Source organism: Microcaecilia unicolor, chromosome 1 (assembly GCF_901765095.1).
Source record: "Microcaecilia unicolor chromosome 1, aMicUni1.1, whole genome shotgun sequence".
In the NCBI taxonomy this organism is placed as follows: Eukaryota; Metazoa; Chordata; class Amphibia; order Gymnophiona; family Siphonopidae; genus Microcaecilia; species Microcaecilia unicolor.
In genome coordinates, this window is record NC_044031.1 from 762975167 (window position 1) to 763000764 (window position 25598).

Genomic DNA, 25598 nt, shown 5'->3' on the forward strand with positions numbered 1-25598 from the left:
AATTGCAGGAGGGGAGCCTGAGCTTCTCCCACTATTACGCACACGTTACAGAACAGTGAAGCATTTAGACACCTGCCATAGGCATGATGTAAGTTGGCACCTCAATGTTGGAACGTAGATGCTGACTTATTTTATCATGGAATATGGTTGGCCAGTTCCTGTTATAGAACTCATGTATGATGCCTAACTTTTGGCGCATTTTACATAATTGCCCCCCGTTTGTCTTTATAAAATAGACCCACTATAGGTACCTGTCACAAAACACCTAGCCACCCACCTGGGGTTACCCCGCGGCCACTTAAAGGGTCTATCCCCAGCACAGCTCAGGTCCGCCTGCACCTGCTGCCTGTGCTCTACACTAGCTCCCTCCTCCCACCGACTGGGTCACAACCGCCTCTGTGAGAGTCTCCCGCTCTCAAATTATCCCCAGTGATTTCTAGGTTACTGGACCCAGTGGTCCCACAGTTCCCAGAAAGCACTCACAGACCCAATACTACACAAACCACCAGGATTCTTATCGGTCCAGAAAGGCAGAGTCAACAAACTGAAAACTGTTTATTGTCTTAAAAACTGAACAGTGAAATAGAAAAAGTGCAATTTGCAAACAATAACACGTAACTGAAATATGGATCAATTATAAAACTGTCTAAACATTTGCTTACTTTCTAAAAAGTACCTGGGGGGATCAGGAAATATGCCGCTCACAGATTATCAAATATAACTGATCACAGGGCCTCAGCAAAGAGATCTGTCTCTCTCTTCTCCCGGGCTAAGACTGGGGAAAAAGCCAGTAAAATAATGAAAAATGAGCACCTGGGCCAATCACAGCCCAGAACAACAATCTTTGAAAGTATACTGCAGACTGACTTCCTGAAAGGCTTAAACAAAGAAAACAGCCTTGGTTCTGCAGCAGCTTCAAAACATAAACATGAACCACCTGCTGGCCAAAGTAGAGAAACACACTTCACGAAATACCCAATACATTTTACAACCTTAAAACACAATGTTCTGTCACAATGCCTATTGATCTCCCCAGCTACATGATCTGTTATAAAATTATCCTGATCAAGGGCAGACCTTACTAAAACAGGGTATTCATAGGAACTGACAAAGGGTATTCACTACAGCAGACTTCACCACACAAAGGTAAAGTTCAATATAGCAAAGAGAAGTTCCTGGCGGAAAAATCCATAAAGATCAGAGATCACAACAGGGTATTCATTAGAACAGACTTAGCCATTCACTGTTACAGGGTATTCACTAAAGCAGACTTCGCCACAAAAAGGCAGAGTTCAATATAACAGAGAGATATTTCTGGAGGAAAAGTCCATAAAGGGCAAAGTTCACTATAACAGGGTATTCAGTAGAACAGACTTAACCATCCTTTATTACAGGGTATTCATCACAACAGACTTCACCACAAAAAGGCAGAGATCAATTTAAAGACAGAAGTTCCCAGAGGAAAAGGCCTATTAATGGGAAGAGTTCACAACAGGGTTTTCATTAAAACAGACTTAACCCATGGCTCCACAAACCCCGGGCGCCAGGTCTCCATGGTGTCTAAAAAAAAAAAATCGGACCTGGCACCTAAGGTTTGCAGCCAGCATAAAAACATGTCTGATAAACAGGGCAGGCAACCTCTCCTCCTAACAAGTCAGGCAAATTCCTCTTTCTGGTTAATGAGAAGCTGCTTTCCTTGTCTGGGAACTATGTTCTCTGTCTCCTTCCGCTGGTGGATGGACATAACCCATTGGTCTGGACTGGCCTGGTACGATTAAAGGAAAAAAAATTATCAGGTAGGAACATAATTTTTTCCTTTTCAATCTTTACCTCAGTAATATGATCACTACCCTCAGAGGGACTGCCGTATTTTGAAATAAATGCAGTCTGTTGCAGTACCTGGAATACTTGATAAAGGGATTTTATTTATTTATTTTATTTATTTGTTGCATTTGTATCCCACATTTTCTCACCTATTTGCAAGCTCAATGTGGCTTACATTGTTCCTTCATGGCGATCGCCATTCCGGAGTGAGAGATACAAGTGGTGTTACATTAAAGATCATGATAGACGTGAGTAGGTTAAGCAGTCAACTATAAAGAGTTCATATTCGGAATAAGAGATAAAGCTGTAATGTGTTAAAGTTATCCGTGATGGGGTAGGCTTTGGTAGTCGAGTGTAGATATTTAGGTTTTATTCAGTTCACGATTGAGTTTCGTTGTCTGGTAGTTAGGATGGATCATTGTGGTATGCCTTGTTGAAGAGGCAGTTCTTCAGGGATCTCCGAAAGTTAGTTAGGTCGCGCATTTTTTTCACGGCGAGTGGTAATGCATTCCATAGCTGCGTGCTTATGTAGGAAAAGCTGGATGCATATGTTAATTTATATTTTAGTCCTTTGCAGCTGGGGTAGTGGAGATCCAGGCTCCGCTCATTCTGCCTCGCCTCACCCTATGCTTGGAACAAACTTCCTGAGCCCTTACGCCAAGCCCCCTCCCTACCCATCTTCAAATCCTTGCTCAAAGCCCACCTCTTCAGTGTTGCCTGTCGGCACCTAACCTTTATACCTTTCAGGAAATCTAGACTGCCCCAATTTGACTGACTGTACATTTGTCCTTTAGATTGTAAGCTCCTTTGAGCAGGGACTGTCCTTCTATGTTAAATTGTACAGCGCTGCGTAACCCTAGTAGCGCTTTAGAAATGTCAAGTAGTAGTAGTAGTAGATTCAGGAATGTGCATGCCGATCTTTTAGTGTTCCTGGGTGGTAAGTCTATGAGGTCTGACATGTAGACCGGGGCCTCTCCGTAAATGATTTTATGAACCAGACTGCAGATTTTGAACGTAATGCGTTAAGTGGGAGCCAGTGTAGTTTTTCTCTTAGGGGTTTGGCACTTTCGTTTTTCCAAATATGAGTCTGGCTGCTGTATTTTGGGCTGTTTGAAGCTTCTTGGTGATTTGTTCTTTACAACCGGCATAGAGTGCATTGCAGTAATCTAGGTGACTTAGCACTATTGATTGTACCAGGCTGCGAAATATTTCCCTTGGGAAGAAAGGTTTTACTCTTTTGGAGTTTCCACATTGATTGGAACATTTTCTTTGTTGTATTTTTCGCATGGTTTTCTAATGTGAGATTTTGGTCAAGTGTAACTCCAAGTATTTTCAGGCTGTCTGAAACAGGAAGGGTGTAGTTCGGGGTGTTTACAGTGGTGGGTTTGCTCGTGTTGTGATGAGAGGATGAGACATTGTGTTTTTTCTGCGTTAAGTTTTAATTGAAATGCATCTGCCCATGAGTTCATGATTTGGAGGCTGTGGTTGATTTCATTAGTGATTTCTTTTAGATCATGTTTGAACGGAATGTAGATCGTGACATCATCTGCGCAGATGTATGGATTGAGGCCTTGGTTGGATAACGATTTGGCCAGAGGTGTCATCATTAGGTTGAAAAGGGTCGGTGAGAGCAGTGATACTTGGGGAACTCCACATTCTGGTTTCCATGGAGCTGATGTATTCGAGTTTGTTATCACTTGGTATGATCTTGCGGTTAGGAAGCCTTCGGACCAGCTAAAAACGTTTCCTCCAAACCCGAAGTATTCTGGGAAGTTTAATAATATTTTATGGCTTACCAAGTCGAACGCGCTGGACGTGTCAAATTGAAGGACAAGTACACTGTTGCCAGTTGGTTTTCAAACATCAAGCCTATTAACCACAAATGCACGCGTACATTCTCCGTTCTGCTTTCCCCAAATCTTTCTATCTGATGCACTGGTCGCACAAAGAAAAAAGAAATGCAAAAAAAAATCACAGCAATCTAATTATGAAAAGACTATTTTGAGTCATATTGAATTCCCAGACTATGTACCATTTCTCTCTAAGGAAGACTCACTCCCAACGTGCATAGAAGAAAGAGGTCTACCTAATTGCCTAACCCACAACAACTCTGGCTTCATTAGCTTTGGTTTATGAGGCAATAATTTTATTTTTATTACATTTGTACCCCGCGCTTTCCCACTCATAGCAGGCTCAATGCGGCTTACATATTATATACAGGCACTTATTTGTAATCAATTCCTGTTGCTCACAAATGATCATTCCAATCTGTAGCCATGTGCATTATCAACAGAATATTGTCTGCATACATATAACCACTTACTAATCATTTCTATAGCGCTACTAGATGAACGCAGCGCTGTATAGTGGAAATGAAGAGACAGTCCCTGCTCGACAGAGCTTACAATCTAATTAGGACAAACAGGACAAATAAGAGATAAGGACAAAGAGTAGCAAGATTCCGGAATACCAGAGTAGCAACATTCTGTGTAGAATCCCAAAGAGTAGCAAGATTCCGGAATCCCAAAGACTACTACTACTACTTAGCATTTCTATAGCGCTACTAGACATACGCAGTGCTGTACACTTGAACATGAAGAGACAGTCCCTGCTCGACAGAGCTTACAATCTAATTAGGACAGACAAACAGGACAAATAAGGGATAAGGACAAAGAGTAGCAAGATTCCGGAATTCCACTGTAGCAAGATTCTGTGCGGAATCCCAAAGAGCAGCAAGATTCCAGAATCCCAAAGAGTAGCACGATTCCGGAATCCCAAAGAGTAGTATTACTACTACTTATCATTTCTATAGCGCTACTAAATGTACCCAGAAGAGACACAGTCCCTGCTTGACAGAGCTTACAATCTAATTAGGACAGTCAAACAGGACAAATAAGAGATAAGAGAATTACTAAGGTGGGAATGATAAAACATGGGTATTGAACAAGTAACATGTATAACACCCCCTCCAAATTGCTGCACCAGATTTGCTAATGGTGACAAATAAACAATGAAAAGAACAACTCGGGGATCCTACACAACTGATCCATCCTCATCTATTTGCGCCATGAGCATTCATTCAAGAAAGAAGCAAACCACTTCAACATGGCTCCAGCTCAGTTACTCGGATAACAGGTGAGTGTCCAAAGCATCAAAGAGGAGGACGTAGAAAGTTTTTAAATAAATAAACAAAGTATCAAATACAAGATAGGTTGAGCAAAACAACGGAGTCGCTCCTCCCCCCTTCCTGTCTACTTTCACCCAAAGGTCACTCAAAATGGCGAACAGCAAACTTTCTGTGCTACAGCCTTGCCAATACCTTTACTAACATGGATAGCATCTCCCATCTCATATAATCTGGCACCTGCTGAATTACCACTTTTTCTACAACCTTTACCATGAAAGGCAGGTTTGAGGTTGGGCAACGTCTGCCGCTACAACCAGGCCCAATCCCATTCTCTTCAAGACTGGACAAACCACTGCTTCCATCAATACACACGGGAGTTGACCTGCCACAAACTCTAATTAATGATGACAGAAAAATGGGCCACAACCCCATTGCTTTATTTCATAGAAAGCTAGACCCTTGTGGATCGTATGTTACCCATCTTGTTTGGAGTGGAGGAGTGGCCTAGTGGTTAGGGTGGTGGACTTTGGCCTGAGGAACTGAGTTCAATTCCCACTTCAGGCACAGGCAGCTCCTTGTGACTCTGGGCAAGTCACTTAACCCTCCATTGCCCCATGTAAGCCGCATTGAACCTGCCATGAGTGGGAAAGCGCAGAGTACAAATGTAACAAAAATAAAATAGATACTATTGGAGATTCTACATGGAATGTTGCTACTCTTTGAGATTCTACATGGAATGTTGCTACTATTGGACATTCTACATGGAATGTTGCTATTCCACTAGCAACATTCCATGTAGAAGGCTGCGCAGGCTTCTGTTTCTGTGAGACTGACGTCCTGCACGTACGTAGCCTGCACGTCTGTTTCTGTGATCTAACGTCCTGCACGTACATAGCCTGCGCGGCCTTGGTGATCAGCAAGGGCCGACTTCTACATGGAATGTTGCTAGTGGAATAGCAACATTCCATGTAGAATCTCAAATAGTAGCAACAGTGGAAGAGTGGCCTAGTGGTTAGGGTGGTGGACTTTGGTCCTGAGGAACTGATTCCTACTTCAGGCACAGGCAGCTCCTTGTGACTCTGGGCAAGTCACTTAACCCTCCATTGCCTGCCACATTGAGCCTGCCATGAGTGGGAAAGCGCGGGGTACAAATGTAACAAAAATAAAAATCTTCCCCAGTTAAAAATCATTAATATTTTCAAAATCCAACAACCCTTACAGTATATCCCAAGGTACCTAAATTTAAGTGCTCAGTTTTTGGGTTTGTTTGGGTTTTTTTAATGGCAACCTTTTAGAGAATGAGCAAATTCAAGAGAGAGGTGAGAAGAGAAAAACAAGAAGCAAAAAAAAGCAGCCCCACCTAATGATACCCCAAACCATGGGGCAGTGAGGTGGGAACCAGAAGCTATGGCTCCTCAGAAACCAAGTACTTAGAAGAGATGAATATAGAAAATCCAGCCTGGTGGCTGAAAACTAACATATGATATCACCTCTCCCCGGAGAACTGCCTTCGCCGCCTCCCAAAAGAGAACCGAGTCTCCCCTATGTTCCGCATTGCTGGTCTTGTACTCTTGCCATTTAGATTCTAGGAAGGACTGAAAGTGAGCATCTTTGTACAAAAAAGTGGGAAACCTCCAAGAGCCTCCCCAGGGGGGTATCATCTCTGGCCTGCAGACACAACTCCACCCAGGCATGATCCGAGATCATTATAGGTCCTGACTTTACCATCTCTACATACGACAAACAATCCCTTGAGAATAACACATAGTCTATTCTGGACATTGTGACATGCGCTCGCGATAAGTGTGTATAATCTTTTTCCATAAACACCCCAGACCACACCCTCCCTATCTCAGATAATCTAAAAATACTCGTTGTTACAATCGACCGCAATCTTACACTTGAGAGCCAAGTCAACTCCACAACAAAGAAAATGTTCCACTCAATGTGGAAACTCAAACGCATAAAACCTTTCTTCCCGAGGGAAATATTTCGTAACCTAATATAATCAATGGTACTAAGCCATGCAGACTACTGCTATCTATGCGGGATGCAAAGAACAACTCATAAAGAAACTCCAGACCGCCCAAAACACAGCAGCCAGGCTGATATTCGGTAAAACATGATTCAAAAGTGCCAAACCCCTCCGAGAAAAACTGCATTGGCTCCCAATCAAAGAACGTATTTCCTTCAAAATCTGCACCCTGGTCCACAAGATTATCTACGGCGAAGTCCCAGGATACATGACAGACCTCATAGATCTACCAACCAGAAACAGAATCGGATCATCACGAACATACCTAAACCTCCACTACCCGAACTGCAAAGGACTCAAATACAAAGCAACCTATGCATCCAGCTTCCCCTATATAAGCACACAACTATGGAACGCACTGCCAAAAGCTGTGAAAACAATCTACGACCATCTAAACTTCAGGAAATCACTAAAATCCAACCTGTTCAAAAAGGCATACTCTACCGACCCAACATAAATGCCTACACTCTGCAACACAGCAAAACCAAAGATCGTATTGGACACCATATAACCTTCCCTATCTTCGACCCCTATGGTGCCTGAAACACACGTACCTTATTCGACCACATCACCTTGTATTTGTTCCTCTACCGGACTTGGCGAACGCCTTTATGGTACTATGTAAGCCACATTGAGCCTGCAAATAAGTGGGAAAATGTGGGATACAAATAATAATAAATAAATAAATAAAGTGTCCTCCACACAACTAGCAAGTCTAGGGCCAAGCATAACATCGAAATTCCCCCCCCCCCCCCCCCCCCTGGGATCTGGTTAATTCTTTCCCTCTTGGCTGTGATTGATCTAATAGGGGATCCACCACTTCATTAAGGTCCCCTCCCAGTAGGATTGGCACCTCACCCATATCGTGTATTTTACGAATTAGCTGCCCATAGAATGCCTTCTCAAAGGTGTTCGGGGCATCACCTGCTTTGTCTCCAATTGTAGCCCCTTTTGGATCAGGATCACCACTCCTCCTCACCTCCCCACTGCCGGAGCTCCAAAGATCTCCCCCACCCACCACCTTTTTAACTTGGCATGCTCTAAACCTGATAGTTGAGTCTCCTTTAAGAAAGCAACAGAGGGCCGCCGATCATTGAGGGTCTTTAGAATTTTTTGTCTTTTGGTCGGAGAGTGGATTCCCCCCACATTCCAAGAGAGTATTTTCATATTCGCCATATTCTATATAATGGGCCCGAGCAGTAAAGGCTTGTTCCGGGTCCCAATCTCAGCACATGTAACCCACCGAAGGAGCGCCCCAGCCAACGCCCCCACCCCCGATAGGCCTATACTCTGTCAATTATAAACTCCTGCCACCGCCGATGGTCTCCACAAACGGTCAACAGGCACCACTCCCCCCTTTTTCCTTCCCCTTCTCCCCTACCCCGAACATGACCCTCCCACCCCTTATCCCCCCTTCCCTTACCCCAACTGTCACCACTTCCATATGTGAAGCCCCCCCCCCCAGCAAAAGGGTCCAGAGTAACCGCTATCCTATGAAAGATGTTGTCCTTGTCCCTCCTCCCGACACTCATTAAATGTCTCTGTAATGTGCTTCAGGCATCCTCTTGCTGATACCAACATAAATAAATTCTCCTCTTCCTCCCATATTACGTCCCATTCGTTCTCGCACCACCAGGCTGGAGGCAATTGCGCAGCTGCCCAAACCCCCGGGAGCCCACAAGCCTCCAGGGATAGGGTGTGTAAATGTCCTCCACATGCCCACCAGCCTGGCAGCTGCTTTTCCAGAAGGATCTCAACAACAATATACTCTCAATATACATATACTGCCCCTCATCGTCTGGACTATCACAGTCAATCAAGCATACGATCCAGCAGTCCCGAGTAAATATTAGAGAGAAGAAGAAAACAAAATGTATTCTGCTGCCGGTCAAGTCGTCCATGGCTTCGCCCTCGGGTGAAACGCACTATTCCACGTGCTCTTGCCCACTTATTGATGACAGAGTCAAACCAGGCTTAACCAAAGAATAATTCCAAACTGCGCACTAAGCCACGTATGGTCCATTTGAAAGAACTGTAGGTCCACGCTTCCTTCAGGCTGCCTGTAATCTTTCCACATATGGCCGAGCTTCAGCAACTGTGTTAAACAGACGAACTAGCCCATTGTCCACGATTTTAAGTTTAGCTGGGTAAAGGAGGCTGAAACGAATTTTCATACCAAACAGCTTGGAGCACAGCGGGGCAAGTACTCTGCGGGGCCCCGATACCTTAGCGGAATAGTCCTGGAAACACAACACCCGCGTGCCCTGATACTCCATCTGCGTTCCCGCTCTCAGGGCCTGCAGTATCGCCAACTTATGCACACACTATAAACCTAGTATCCCCTTCTTTTCGTTGCCCCATTCTATGAGCTCTCTCCACCCGAAGGGGACCATCCTGGTCTTTCAGCTGCTGCACTTGTGGAAGCCACGATTCCAAAAATGTATGGAGGCATAGGAGCCGGCTCTGTGGGTGCTGTGGGTGCTTGAGCACCCCCAATATTGAGAAAATTCCTTGTATGTGTCCAGGGAGGGATTATTTCCATTGTGCTTAGCACCCCCAATAATTTTGAAAAGTTGGCGCCTATGTGTGGAGGTCTCTTTCAGAGAGGGTTTTGGGCAGCCCGACCAAGCGCAGATTATTGCGGCGAGACCTATTCTCTAGGTCTTCTACTTTCATTTCGAGCTCTGAAATGCGCGCTATCAGCCGCCGTTGCTCCGTCAATACCTGCTGCATGGTGTCCTCGATGTTCCCCACCCTCTGCTGGACCGTCTGTAGCTCTGCCGCCAAAATCGTATAACGTTCTTCCATGCCATCCAGCTTATCTAAAATTAATTGCAGCTTCCTACCAAGTGTTTGTTCCAAGCTGTTGTCACTTCGGCTGTGATTTGTCCTGTCCATACCGAGCTTGGCGACGGCATCAGCGGTACGCCTGCTTCCACCATCTTTGTCTCCTGCGTTCGGCTTTTCTCTTTAACCTCTCTCCTCGCACTTTTAGTCGCCATCTGTGCCTCGCAGTTGGCCCCAGAGCGCTCTAGTGTGTCTCCGACTTTGCTTTGTCAAATCCCGGGGGTGGGGGAAGAAGGCTTTGTAATGCAGATTATAGCGGTCACTCAGGAACGGTGAACCCTCGCATCCTCACTCCTCCATGACCCAACCGGTGAAGTCAAATCATTTTATAAATTTGAATCCATTAAGCTCTACCTAACTGCCATGACATCAACCCAGAAAGCACAGCAAACCAGGTTAGTATCACAGTGCATTTCAACGTACAGCACAAGCTCAAAAGCTGTTTTAAAATTCTCCAACAAAAATCCTAGAAAGCAGTGAGCAAGGATCTAAGCCAGGGCCAGAAAAATAAATCACTGGTTATTTCCATGCACAACCGCCAACATGCAGAGCCCAAGGCAATTACTGACAGAGTGAAATAAATAAATACAGTGAAAAGCCTGACACTTCTCGGGATTTCTGAATCCAGCTGTATCATCAGAAGGGTGCTAAAGAAGGCGTTTTTTTATTTCATGCACTTAAATTATGGTCAGCAACATAAAATTCCTATTGCAGAGCGCCTGCTGCATGAAATATTTATCAGCTCCAGACCCAGCCAATCTTGTTTATTGATAGTCTACCGTCCCTAAGGTCTTCCATCCTCCACTCCAAAAGGTTTAACCCCATCTTCAGGATTACAGCAGATTCTGAAATCTAGATCAAAAACATCTGCACCATTTAACGGTTTGTAAGAATCGAGTGAGCTGGGCAGAGCCAAGAAAAGGGTAACATTACAAGCACTGGGGATGACTCTAATAATCCCCAAAGCTGGCATCATCTCTCTTTATGTATATAATTTTGCCACATTGCTGTGTTGCTCTCCTTGTCAGTCCTGTTCCTAAGGTCATATCTACACTGCCTTTTCGAGCCATCTGAAGATTGATTATGCTACCTTATGGTGTATTTTCAGTATCCCCCCCCCCCCCCAAAAAAAAAAAAACCATGGGCTTAATACCACTAATTTCAAGAAAAATTACCACAATGATTTTCTCACGGGACACAAAAAGGAAATAGTCTGCATATTTCACACGAGTCCCTGTCCAGGCTCCAAGTGAACAGATGTACCTGGAGGAACGGCATTGCACTGAGTCAGCAGCGTGTGTTCATCTGTTCGCTAGCAAAAGCGCAGCCCGTGTAACTAACAGCACACATACAAGACTATAAGCTACCAAGGAAAGCAGCGTTCTCAGGGATCAGAGAAGATCTGACATCTTTCCTTCCCACATCTGACAGACCTCAGAACATAACCCATCTCAAGAACAGAAATCAACATAAATGTTCAATTTCTTTCCTGGAATACCGCCACACACCCCAGCTGAAACTGAGGATGTCTGTCAAGCTAAAAGTCTTTAAATGCCTGTTACCCAAATAAAATCTCTGCTTAAGTGCTTTGTTAGTTGGTATCATCTGATTTGAATAGCTGGACTACACCCTCTTTAATAAGAGCTCTGACATTTCAGGATGATGCAGCTGGGCCAGTGCCATGGTTTGGTGGCTCAGTGGTCATGTTGTGTGCATTGTCCTTCAGAGGACCTGCTTTGGGTTTTGAGTTGGTATTGTGCCCCCTGAAATAACTAGGGCCGAGGACAATGCAGAGGTAGTGTTCATAACCTCCTTCCCCCCTCCCCCACAGGGATGGCGTTCCAGTTGTCATCATCTACTGACCAGACTCGGGGTGAATGTATACAGAAAAATGTACATAAGTATTGCCATACTGGGAAAGACCAAAGGTCCATCAAGCCCCTGTTTCCAACAGTGGCCAATCCAGGTCACAAATACCTGGCAAGATCCCCAAAAAAGTACAAAACATTTTATGCTGCTTATCCCAGAAATAAGCAGTGGATTTTCCCTAAGTCATTTTAATAATTGTCTATGGACTTTTCCTTTAGGAAGCTGTCCAAACCTTTTTTAAAACCCACAAAGCTAATCGCCTTTACCACAATCTCTGGCAATGAATTCCAGAGTTGAATTACAAGTTGAGTGAAGAAATATTTTCTCCGATTTGTTTTAAATTTACTACTTTGTAGCTTCATCGCATGCCCCCCAGTCCTAGTATTTTTGGAAAGAGTAAACAGATGCTTCACGTCTACCCGTTCACCTCCACTCATTATCTTAAAGACCTCTATCATATCCCCCCTAAGCTGCCTTTTCTCCAAGCTGAAGAGCCCTAGCCGCTTTAGCCTTTCCTTATAAGGAAGTCGTTCCATCCCCTTTATCATTTTTGTCACCCTTCTCTGTACCTTTTCTAATTCCACTATTTCTTTTTTGAGATGCAGTGACCAGAATTGTACACCTCTTTAACATTGCTTTTGACTCGTAACCACTCGCCTCCACCAACCCTCCTCTCTTCCTTCCCGTTCACATTAATTGATTTGATTACTTTATTTTTTTTTTTTGTCTATTAGATTGTAAGCTCTTTGAGCAGGGACTGTCTTTCTTCTATGTTTGTGCAGCGCTGCGTACGCCTTGTAGCGCTATAGAAATGCTAAGTAGTAGTAGTAGTAATAGTAGTACACAATATTTGAGGTGTGATCACACCACGGAGCGATACAAAGGCATTATAACGTCCTCGCTTTTGTTTTCCATTCCTTTCCTAATAATACCTAACATTCTACTTGCTTGAACGCAAGAAAGACCATATGCCCTATCCAGTCTGCCCATCCGTGCCATCTACTCTCCCTATCACTCCCTTAGAGATCCTATGTACTTCTTCCAAATTCTCTTGAATTCAGCTACTGTTTTTGTCTCCACCATCTCCACTGGGAAGTCGTTCCATGAATTCACCACACTTTCCCTGAAGAAGTATTTCCTCAGGTTACTTCTGAGTCTGTCTCCTTTCACCTTCATCCTATGCCCCCTCGTTCCAGAGCTTCCTTTCAATTGAAAGAGATTCGCCTCCCGTGTATAAATGCCACATAGGTATTTAAACAACTCTATCAGCTAAAAACACATTTGTTCCATGACACATTTTCTGATGGTATTAATTGAATAATGTAATTAGCTGTATGATGTTATGTTGTAAGGGATTTATGATCATGGATTTTATGATGTTGTAAGAGTTGGAGTATTCTATTTGTTTACATGATTTATGTATGTTCTTTTATAAACCACTTAGATACATTTGATAATGTGGGATATAAATCATCTCTCCTCTCCTGCCTTTCTTCCAAGCTAGCAAATAAGCAAAAAAAAAAAAAGGAAGTAAAAAAACCTCACGGTGCCGTGAGAAGTGAAACAAAAAAAAAGTGAGGAGAAACCAAGGAGGATACCAAAAAAACTTTATTGGGTATTTTAAAAATGACCCAACACGGCCGTGTTTCGGCCTTACAGCCTGCCTCAGGGGTCTTGATCAATCTCAAATGTTGCAGTGTAATATTATACACCAATGAGAATTTGTTGTTAAATCAAAAACTTCTTTTTTTTTTTGTGTATACCTTACCTTGATTTGTACCTGTCCTTTTCAGGGCACAGACCTTATGTCTGCCCAGCACTATCCCCACCTCCTAACCACCAGTCCCGCCTCCCACCACCGGCTCTGGCACAGACCGTATAAGTCTGCCCAGCACCATCTCCACCTCCCGCCACCGGTTCTGCCACCCAATCTTGGCTAAGTTCCTTAGGATCCATTCCTTCTGAACAGGATTCCTTTATGTTTATCCCACACATGTTTGAATTCCGTTACCGTTTTCATCTCCACCACCTCCCGCAGGAGGGCATTCCAAGCATCCACCACTCTCTCCGTGAAAAAATACTTCCTGACATTTTTCTTGAGTCTGCCCCCCTTCAATCTCATTTCATGTCCTCGCGTTCTACTGCCTTCGCATCTCCGGAAAAGGTTCGTTTGCAGATTAATACCTTTCAAATATCCCTCTCTTATAAAATGTTGTGTTGTCAGCATATTATATACAGGTACTTTCTCTATAGGGCTCACAATCTAAGCTTTTTGTACCAGGGGCAATGGAGGGTTAGGTGACTTGCCCAGGGTCACAATGAGCCACAGGGGGAACTGAACCCAGGGTGCTAGAATCAAGGTCTGCTGCATAAGTCCGTCTCATCTTCCGCCAGGGTCGCTTTACTCATACTACCCCTCTCCTCAAGACCCTTCACTGGCTCCCTATCCGTTTTCGCATCCTGTTCAAACTTCTTCTACTAACCTATAAATGTACTCACTCTGCTGCTCCCCAGTATCTCTCCACACTCGTCCATCCCTACACCCCTTCCCGTGCACTCCGCTCCATGGATAAATCCTTCTTATCTGTTCCCTTCTCCACTACTGCCAACTCCAGACTTCGCGCCTTCTGTCTCGCTGCACCCTACGCCTGGAATAAACTTCCTGAGCCCCTACGTCTTGCCCCATCCTTGGCCACCTTTAAATCTAGACTGAAAGCCCACCTCTTTAACATTGCTTTTGACTCGTAACCACTTGCCTCCACCTACCCTCCTCTCTTCCTTCCTGTTCACATTAATTGATTTGATTTGCTTACTTTATTTATTTTTTGTCTATTAGATTGTAAGCTCTTTGAGCAGGGACTGTCTTTCTTCTATGTTTGTGCAGCGCTGCGTATGCCTTGTAGCGCTATAGAAATGCTAAATAGTAGTAGTAGTAGGCCACTCCTCCAATTCATAGCCTGAGATGTCTCAAAAAATTCAGAACAGATCTATAGATACCACCCCAGGAGGGTGAATTACTGATAGAGAGATTCCTAGCTCCAGCAATACAGGCTTTCTCACAACCAACTAATCTGAAGTAAAATTTAGTGAAAAGTAACATCCTAACAGAAGCTCCAAATGTCCCTACAATCTACCAAGCTTCAAACTGTGCCAATAGATATCACAGAACCCCACAGCTACTTCCATGAGAAAAACATTCAACATAAGGGAATCCTAGACACGCTCTTCCTGAAATGTTGTACATATATGTCACTATCAGGCTCATTTTCAAAAGAGATAGATGTCCAAAAGGTGACATAACTCAGCATTTGGACATCTATCTCACAGAAATGTCCGAATCAGTCTTTCTCTGAAGTCCCTCAGAAGGACATCTAAACCTCAGGGGGACGTGCCAGGGGTGTGTTCACAGTGGGACTTGGGCATTCCTAAGATTGGACGTCCATGAGCTCGACCTGTTTTTATAATGAATAGCTGCAGTGAGAATTGAACCCTCTTCCCAGGGATCAAGGTCTGCTGCACTAGCCACTAGGCTACTCCTCCACTCCACATAAGTGGTGCCCCAAATGATCAGATGAACACTGGAGGGACTCGGGGATCACCTCCCCTTACTCCCCCAAATCACAAAACAGTTTTTGCAAACAGCACTTTCAAAAGAAAAAGATAGACGTTTTTTTGTAGAAAATGACCTTTCCTGATGTCCCCCATGCATACCCCCACCCTCCCACTCTGTCAGACTGTCAAAGTAATGCTTTGATGTTTCTCTTATATATACTATCTGTTACCACATTTGCTTATTTCCGATCTGACGAAGAAGGGCAACCTTCGAAAGCTAATCAAGAAATGTATTAAGTTATGTCCAATAAAAAAGGTATCATCTTATTTTCTTTTCCATGTTTTATTTTGTTTGATTTCTATTGATAAACAAAAAACGTCCAAATTCAGACTTAGATGTCATATCCAAAAATGCCCCTTGTGCATTTGACTTGCCCAAAGTCACAAGGAACAGCAGTGGGAATTGAACCCACGTCACCAGGCGCAAAGCCCGCTGCACTAACCATTGAGCCACTTCTCCTCTGTTTTGACAATGTTGCATTTTGACGTTTTTTTATTTGAATATGGAAGGAAGCAGAGGACCTCGGCTGGCGGGGGCTGGGGTCCCCCGCCAGCAAAGGTAGGCGACGGCGACAGCGGGTTGGCAGCGGGAGGGGTCCAGGGCCAAATCTATGGGGGCCCAGGCAGGGGTGTGCTGGTAAATTTTTAACAACAGGCTCTTTCTGGGGACGTAGCCAGCTCTGCAGTTGGAAGGGCCAGAGTTGGCCGGGGGGGGTGGGGGGAGCAACACTTGCCTCTCTCTCCTCCCTCCCTTCGTGCGGGCACGCTAGGCATACTTTTGCTGGCAGCCAATAAATGGACTGCCACCACTCCCAATGTCTTGCTCTGAGCAGCATGCTGGAACTTCTCTCACATGCTCGAGAAGTCCCAGCCTGCTGCCCAGAACTGGAAACAAGGAGCGGGGAGCAGCAGTAGTCTATTTACTTGGCTGGCAGGGCTCAGCATCCCCACCAGCAAAGTAAAAGAGAATTCAGCAGGGGGCCCAAGCCCACATTTTGGGAGCCAGTTGTTAAAGTAGCCATGGAGGGCCCTACTTTAACAACCGGCTCCCAAAATTCTTAAAAGCTTAACAACCGGCTCTTGCGAGCCTGTGCGAGCCTGCTCCAGCACACCACTGGGCCCAGGCCTCTGTGGCCCCACGTAGCTACGCCCCTGGTGTGTGTATGCATGTATGTGCATGTGTTTATGTGCGTGCACACGTGTAAGCATGTACACACTTCTAAATAACTGCCCCTAGTGAAAAAAAAGGCCACAACTGAGCTCTCAGGGAGCTTCTCTCGAATTCTCTCATGACCCACTGCTTAAAGGCCCAAATTCAAATGTGACATGCCGAAGGCGACAACAGCAGCTTTTTAGGATCCGCTTGATACCTTATTTTATGAAAACAGAAACCATTTCAGCAATCCCAGACCTGTTCTGTGGACTGGTTTTCAGCAGGTCCATGATGAATGCGCATGAAATAGTTAGCAATATATCGGACTTGCAACCTCCACATTCTGTTGATTAATAAAACTGGATTAGATCTGCAAACCTGGGCTATACGTTACTGATGCACATGACACACACACACACGAGGAATGCAACGCACATCCAGCGATGGCTTTAGCGCCTCATTCAATTGCAAATGGAAGAATACAGAAACCCTCACTCTCAGGCTGTCAATATGGAGGCAAAATTACAGCCTGTCTGAGCAAACCTACGGTTTCTGTTAAGTAGAGTCATTCACGGAGCGACAAAGGAGTAGCGCAGCAGATAAGACACAAAACTCAGAGTCTTATTGTATTAGCTGCCTGCTAGTCCCCAGAAGCTGGCAAATCATTGGCTCAATAAAAAAAAGGCATTAGCATTACATGGTAGCAGAGCCACAGTAGTTAAGAAAAACTTTGTCAAAGGACTATTCTGTTTAACATTTCCAAGCTAAAAGCAAAATAATTATTGTAATGACTCGCACACGCTAAGGATGCCATTCAAACATTTCACTCACAAACAGCCCATGGATTCTCACCTCCATTTGAAAATGTTTTTAACTGACTCTTTTTGACATTTGCGGTTTTTATTTTACAGACTTGCAAAACAGTTTGTCTGCTGTTAGCCATGCCTGAGACCAAAGGAATGGGCACAGTAGTGAAGAAGGGCCTGATCGACAGAAGAAAGAGAGCGGGCCACCTTCAGAAAGCTCCGGCTTCTCAAAGGAAGAGAGCTTTCTTGTACTCAAAGCAACAGCAGCCCAAAACAGGCAAAGGAAAAATCGCACCGCCTAGCCCCCCTCCCACTGAAAGCTAAGCCACTGGCAATATCCTCAGAAAGGAGCAGCTGAGCTATTCCTCCATGAATCCTGCAATGGAGGATTTCCTGCTACTTGGTATATCCCTGGGAAGGGATGGAGTAGTTACTGCTGTTCAGTTTGTTCCTGGGATGAAATATTCATTGCTATTCAGAGTATCCCTGGGAGGGAATATTTATTGAAACGTGGAGGGGCATAATCGAACGGGCCGTGAAGGGGCGGGATCGAAACAAGATGGGTGTCCATCTTTCGTTTCGATAATACGGTCGGGACACCCAAATCTCAACATTTAGGTTGACCTTAGAGATGGTCGTCCCCGGTTTTCGGCGATAATGGAAACCGAGGACGCCCATCTCAAAAACGACCAAATCCAACTCATTTGGTCGTGGGAGGAGCCAGCATTCATACTGCACTGGTCCCCCTCACATGCCAGGACACCAACCGGGCACCCTAGGGGGCACTGCAGTGGACTAACTGAACAGAAAAAGCCCTTCCCCTACTGATCCCTTAGCGATTCGGAAAGGAACGGGCATGCATGAAGGAAATCGCATGCAAATAAGTTGCTCGCTGTTAGCTCATATGCACACGATTTCCTTCCTAAGGGGGGGGGGGGGGGGGGGGGGGGGGGGAAGCCAGTGCAGAGCAGCCAAGCGTTACGCGTGGCTGCTCTGCACATGCCAAAGACGGCTTCATACACGCAGACAAGCTGCGTGCATAATAGCCATCTACAACATAGTAACACCTTAAATAAATTGCGGTCTACAACCTTAAAAAACCACAAGTCCAGGTGAAGATGTCCAAGTGCTCGTCAGGGATGTCTTTTTTTTTTTTTTTTGAGTATGGTTGAAGGATGTCCAAAATGTGGATGTTTCTGTGAGAAGGATGTCCATGCCTTTGCTATGCCTCTGACACCCACTTTGTTTATTCATTGGGATTTTGAATCACAAGCAGCAGTTGTGGGATTTGAACTGGCCACCTCTAGATTGCAAGACCAGTGCTCTAACCACTAGGCCACTCCTCTCCCTTGAAACTTGGCCATCCCTGTGGAGGGGGGGGGGGGCAGTTCAGGCCATCCAAAATGTTTGAAAGAAGGACGTCCAAGCCTTAGCTATGCCTTCGCTGACACACACACACCTCCGTCCCAGGGACCTGCATACTGCTGCGATGGACCCGAGTATGATATTTGAAGCTGGCGAAAAAAGTTTTTAAAGTTGTTTTTTTTCAGGGTGGGAGGGGGTTAGTCACCACTGGGGGAGTAAAGGGAGGTCATCCCCGATTCCCTCCGGTGGTTATCTGGTCAGTTCAGGCACCTTTCTGAGGCTTGGTCGTAAGGAAAAACAGACCAAGTAAAGTCGGCCAAGTGCTCGTCAGGGACGCCCTTCTTTTTTCCATTATCGCTCGAGCACGCCCATCTGTAAGGCACGCCACAGTCCCACCTTCGCTACGCCTCCAACACGCCCCTGGGAACTTTGGTCGTCCCTGCGACGGGAAGCAGTTGGGGACACCCAAAATCGGCTTTCGATTATGCCGATTTGGGCGACCCTGAGAGAAGGACGCCCCTCTCCCGATTTGTGTCGAAAGATGGGCGCCCTTCTCTTTCGAAAATAAGCCTGTTAGTGTATCCATAAAACGGAACATAAAGGAATGTAGTTATCAACGGAGTCTACCGTTAAGATGGGTTATTTTACCATTCACTCATGCTATTTTAGTATAAGTCCCATTTTAGGCAATAAAACCTAGGGTTAACAGTAAAAGAATACATCTTAACGATAGCCCACATTGATAACTTTCCCCCTTAATTAAAGAAAAAAGAAATGTCTGTAGAAATCAAAGTCACTGCAATATGCCATAAAAGTGAAGTAAGTATAGGACAATCAAGCTATTGTGACGTTACTGATGAGGTTGGCTCAAGCACTGGTGGAATGAGGCATTATGACATCACAATATCGGCTCTGGTTACTGCTATATGTAATAAAAGTGAGCCAAGCATAGGACAATAGAGCCATTGTGACATCACTGATGAGGTTGGCTCTTAGGCACTGGTGGAATGAGGCATTATGACATCACAATATCAGCTGTGGTTAAATCACTGCTTTAATAAAAGTGAGCCAAGCATAGGACAATAGAGCCATTGTGACATCACTGATGAGGTTGGCTCTTAGGCATTGGTGGAATGAGACATTATGACATCACAATATCAGATTATCAGAGACTGAAACTCTTCACACTAAGGAGGGAAGTTATCAACACAGGCTACTGTTAAAACATGTTATTTTACCAATAACTTGTGCTATTTTAGCACAGGTCCTATAGGGTGTTTTACTAAAGATTAGCACATATTATATGCAGCAGAGCCCATAGGGATAAAATGGGTCTTGTGTCAAATAACATGCGCTAATCTTTAGTAAAAGACCCTCCCTAGTTAATAATAACCCCGATAACTCCCCTCCTTATTGTTACTTGGAGTGTCCCTAGGATAGATGGGTATTTATTGACACTCACTGAATCCCTGGGAGGCATACTCATTACAGTATCCCTAGGTTGGAGTATTCATTCCTACTTGATGTATCCCTGGCTGGGTATTTATTGTTACTTGATATATTCCTGGATTGGGATGGAATACTTATTATTACTCACTGTATCCCTGGGATGAAGCACTGAGTGACAGTTCCTTCAGAGGTGACCCGGGGAACTGCAGTAGTCGGCATGATTACAGGCGTGTCAGTAGGACTAATCAGGGCAGGCTATTTTGGTATGTACTTTTGAGTGTTTTAGCTGTGTAGCTCTACTCGTCCACAGTAAGAGTGGAGTTGGACTGGGTTACGGTTTGTGGATGGCTTTGATATTGTACTGATGTATTTTGATTATTGAATTTTATTGATGCACAGATAGTGTTGAATATTATGATGGACTTGATTATTTATTGCTATTTATTATTGCTATAAAGCACTTTAGTTGAATTTTGTTTAAAGACAGTGGTATGCCAGTATAAATTTACATTATGAGTTTCCCTGGCCTGGCATATTCGTTCCTACTCAGTGTTTCCTTGGGATGAAGCGTATGATCCCTCCGAGGACTGCCCCTCACTGAAATATTTGCTCTAACCCAGTGAAGCCTCAGGATACTCCATTCATTGCCAGCTGACACTCACCATGCAATCCCTTGGCTGCTGTCGTGGACAGGATGCTGGGCTCGATGGACCCTTGGTCTTTTCCCAGTGTGGCATTACTTATGTGAAAGTAATGCCACTGGGATAAGGTACATCTTCTTATTTTAGAACGCTGTATTCATAGCTACTACTTAGTTTAAAGCTGGGATACAGCCTTCACTTCTGTGACTGCATATTAACCACACTATTCAGCGGCCTGGGGGGATGGAGTAACCACTGCCGCAGAACGAAATGCTGAGACAAAGTACATCTGAGTATTCACTGGATCCTACTTTGGAAAGACCCAGTGATGCCCTATTTGGTGCTCTTCAGTATAACCAACCACATTCCCTGTTACCCACCCTCTAGAGGTTACCTGCAGCCCATCGACCAAATGCAGCCTGCAAATGAATTTTATGCAGCCCCTGAAACCATGGGAAGTATTTATTTATTTATTTAGATTCAGTAGTAGCTCAAGGTGAGCTACATTCAGGTACACTGGATATTTCTCTGTCCCAGGAGGGCTCAACAATCTAAGTTTGTACCTGAGGCAATGGAGGGTTAAGTGACTTAACCAAGATCACAAGGAGCAGCAGTGGGGTTTGAACCAGCCACCTCTGGATTGCAAGACCGGTACTCTAACCACTACACCACTCGTAGAAAACATCCTACACCAGAGTTTTGGTGATTTTAGACATTGTAATTTACAAATACTTTCAGAACAGTCACTCTAGCAGTTTGTTTTAATCATTTTAATTACACGTTTACTTATTTATTTATCAGAGAAGGTCTACAGAGCTCTGTGCGTTTACGATTCTGACATTAGGGATAGTAATGACATTCGTACAGCCCAAGTTGCCTACCCCTGTTCTATAACCATGGGATAGACTCACTGCTGCTGACCACATTTCTGAAATGGAAAGCTGTCTTAATTATTACTGCCCTGGAGAACTCCTTACTCCATCATACCAGCGCAGGACAGCGTATTTCACGCAGCTACAGCAAATTAAGAAAAGGATGAAAATAAGACCCTGGCAATGAGGTTTCCTCTGGATCATGCAGCAACATTTCGGGGCCCTTTTATTAAGCCATGTAGGTGGCTACGTGCACCCAACGCCCGGCTACTGTATGGCCCGTGTGGTAATTTCATTTTTGTTTTTAATTTATAATTTTCAAAATGATACATTCAGATATATATATATAAATGTAGGATTAAGGATTAATTTACAACAGAAATATTATTCACCCATATTTAAATCATATACATATTGACCACAATAACTGGGGAACAAGATATAGAAAACAAATAAAAAATAAAGCAATCAATCAAAGAGGAGAGCGTTATTCGCCCACTAGCAGGAACATACAGCATATTTCCTATATGGTCAATTCAGGGTTGAATATTTTCCTTCTCCTTGGCTTTTATAAATTCAGCCAATTTCTTGGAACCCAAAAATACATAGCTTACATTTTCAATTCTTACTAAGCAACTGCACGGATATTTCAGTATATACATTCCTCCCAAGGCAAGAATCCTTGGCTTTAAGACCAAAAACTCTCGCCTTCTCTTCTGAGTGTCTCTATTTAAGTCTGGATAAATCTGTATTTTTTCCGCGGTAATTTCATTTTTGATGTGTGTCCACTATGCACGCCAGAAAATATATTTTATTTTCTGGCGCAAAGTGAAAATCAGGCGGTGAGTCCGACTTGACACGCATAGGCGAATACCACATGGTTAACGCGAGAGACCTTACCACTAAGTCAACGGCTGGCGGTAAGGTCTCAGACCCCAAAATGGAGGCGCGTCAATTTTTATTTTGCCGCACCTCCATTTTTGGCAAACATTTTAAAAAAGCATTTTTTTTTACAGGCACGCTGAAAAATGGATCTGTGCGCACCCAAAACACGCGCCTACACTAACACAGGCCATTTTTCAGCGCACTTGGGTAAAAGGACTCCTTTATTTCTGGAACTGCGTAGGAAATTTCGACATAATTCCCAAGCCCACACACACTAGTTAGATCTTGTAAAACTGACGTGGTACCAATCAATTTCCGATACAAAATGCTTACAATACACTAAAACATACTTTGCAAAACCAAGCTTGGTTTTTACTTACTCGCAGCCTGGACTTTCGCCTTGCGGCTAACCAGTGATCCAAAGCGATTCTGGGCCATACAGTCATACTCGCCCTCGTCCGATGAGCTGTCAGCTCCAGCTATCCGGAAGTGGGAGACATGGAGCGATCCGTTAGCCAGCACTGACACGTGCTCGCTCTCCGGGATCAGGATGCCGTTCTTTCGCCACGATATAGTGATAGGTTGCGTGCCTTTCAGGAGGCAGTCGAGCACCATTGGCTTTTCCTGTACAGCCACGCCATCACTGGGCTCCACAGCGAATGCTAGCTCCGCGGAGCGGCTGCCATCTGGAATCCAAACATGGAAAAAAGTTTAGTAACATAGTAAATGACGGCAGATAAAGACCTGTACGGTCCATCCAGTCTGCCCAACAAGATAAACTCATTTCAGTCTGTGCTACTGTGCGAGCAAACGGAAAGGAAGAACAAAGCAAGGTGATGACCCACTGGGCCATAAATGTTTAAAACATAACCAGTTCCCAAACATGCATTGATAAGCAAACTTCGTCCCCTTGGGCTAAGAATTTGAATATATGGCATCCATATCCCGAGGAATATCTTCCTACGCTTAGGCGATGATTTCGAATCTCTAGCCTCCCAAGAAGCTAAAAGGTGCACCTGATTACGCCAATGCCAGTAGGCGGGCGCCTCCGGAGAGGTCCAATATTGCAGTATACACTTTCGAGCCACCAGACTCAGCTTTCTACATAACAGAGTTGCAGGAGCGCTCAACGAAGCAAAAGCCCTTGGTTGGTCTAGCAAAAACTGTCCCTCTGTTCCCTGAACTTTATACCCTAACCTGATCAGAAACCCTCGAACCCGCTGCCAAAATGCTCGCACCTGTGGGCACTGCCACAATGCATGATAGAATGCATGTTAAGGATGGTATGGATGGGAAAAAGTACATGTTTATGGATGAGGAGTAGGGAGAGGGAGGGTTCGGGCTTGTACTCTTAGCCTAGTCCCTGGATACATGTCCAAGTTTTGTAGAATGTGAGCAACCCAGGCATACTGAGTTATTGGGTTTAGAAGTAGGGGGGGGGGAGGTGGATTGGGTTGGATGGTAGGGGGAGGGAAGGGACATATACACGTTATATGGTTTCAGCATGTTATCTTATTGCTTGTATGTTGGGTAAATGGAGCATGTTGAGTTGTTTACCATTGATGTTGTCAATAAATATATTTAAATAAATAAAAAAATAATAAAAAAAAAACCATAACCAGTTCCCAAGCTGTCCTACTGAGGATGTCCTAAAAGCAACTGATCTACTGATGGGTAACTCAACTCCTCATAGTTGGGAGCAACAGATGAATTAACATGGAAGCTGCTGCCATAACAAACCTCCCCCACCCCCAGCAGAAGCTGGAATCTCCTTTTTAGTGACCCCCCCCCCCCCCATAAACCTTCATTAGCCACTCCTCAAGGAGTTTCCCCCTATTTTTAAATTCCCCTCCCCTCTCAGTCCAGCCAAGCCACTGCGGTAACACATTTTAACCACCGGTCACAAGTCTGTAGGACCCTCTAGTCCACACCCACTACTACTACCTCCACCTGACTCCTCCCCTGCACATCTCTCCTTCTTGTCCTACTCTAGACAACCACATCATAACTCTACTATTCTACAACTGTGTTCTTTCTGTGATACTTTGTAACCCATGCTATGTAAGCCGCACTGAACCTGCCATCGAGCGGGAAAGAGTGGGGTATAAATGTAACAAATCTCTATATATAAAAGGCACCACCAACGTTCTATGAAGGTTCCAGCCGGAAGTGTGAAGGGGGAGAGATATCCGGTTTCCCCATGAGTGTCTGCCCCGCCCTCGCTCTCTCTGTAACACAAACAGTGAAGGAAAACACAGCAAAGCACGAAATCAAATCGCTCTCTCTGTAACAGTGAAGGACTCAGAGGGGGGAGGGGAGAGAGGGCAGAGGGCAGGGACACACACACTCCCACATGCACACAGAAGAAAACCTTGCTAGCCCCCGTTTCATTTGCATCAGAAACGGGGCTTTTTTTACTAGTAAATAAAATAAATAGAAACAGGCTGTTGTGGCCAGCAGGAATCACCACTGAATCCCAGCCGTGACTCTTTCCTACCAGGGGCTGCGAGTGCCACCTCCGCACATAACTCTGGAAAATAAGAAGAGCTAAGCCGGGAACTGAACCCAAGTCTGTCTCTTACCGAGAGTCATTGGCCTAGCCTGGGTCATCAGGGTTGGGTTTAGCAGTTCCTGGTCTCCATTTATCAGTGAATAACAGGCCCGGGGGGGGGGGGGGGGGTCCTTTGACTAAGGTGCACTGAAAAATGGCCTGCGTTAGTGTAGGTGCGTGTTTTGGACGCGTGCAGATCCATTTTCAGCGCACCTGTAAAAAATACCTTTGGGGGGGTGGGTGGGCTGAAAACGGACATGCGGCAAAATGAAAATCGGCACGCGTCCATTTTGGGCCTGAGACCTTACTGACACCCACTGACTTAGCGGTAAGGTCTCACGCGTTAACCGGGCGGTAATCGTCAATACGCAGACAATGCTAATTACCGCCCACACGCCGGAAAATAAAATATATTTTCCAGCAGGCGTGTAAAAAATGAAATTACCGCACGGGCCACGCAGTAGCCGGGCGGTTACTTAACATAGTAACATAGTGACATAGTAGATGACGGCAGAAAAAGACCTGCACGGTCCATCCAGTCTGCCCAAGAAGATAAATTCAT

At 44.7% G+C, this 25598-nt stretch overlaps 1 protein-coding gene across 1 annotated transcript in view; it reads right to left on the reverse strand.

Annotated features, from left to right (window-relative positions):
• IGDCC3 (immunoglobulin superfamily DCC subclass member 3) overlaps nucleotides 1-25077 on the reverse strand; it is a 187842-nt gene extending 162765 nt beyond the window's left edge. Inside the window, exons 1-2 of the mRNA XM_030192781.1 lie at nucleotides 25068-25077; nucleotides 22866-23171 (exon numbers count right to left, since the gene is read on the reverse strand). Coding sequence (XP_030048641.1) covers nucleotides 22866-23171; nucleotides 25068-25077 — 316 coding nt within the window. The remainder of the gene's footprint in view (nucleotides 1-22865; nucleotides 23172-25067) is intronic.
• Between the last annotated feature and the right edge of the window lie 521 nt (nucleotides 25078-25598).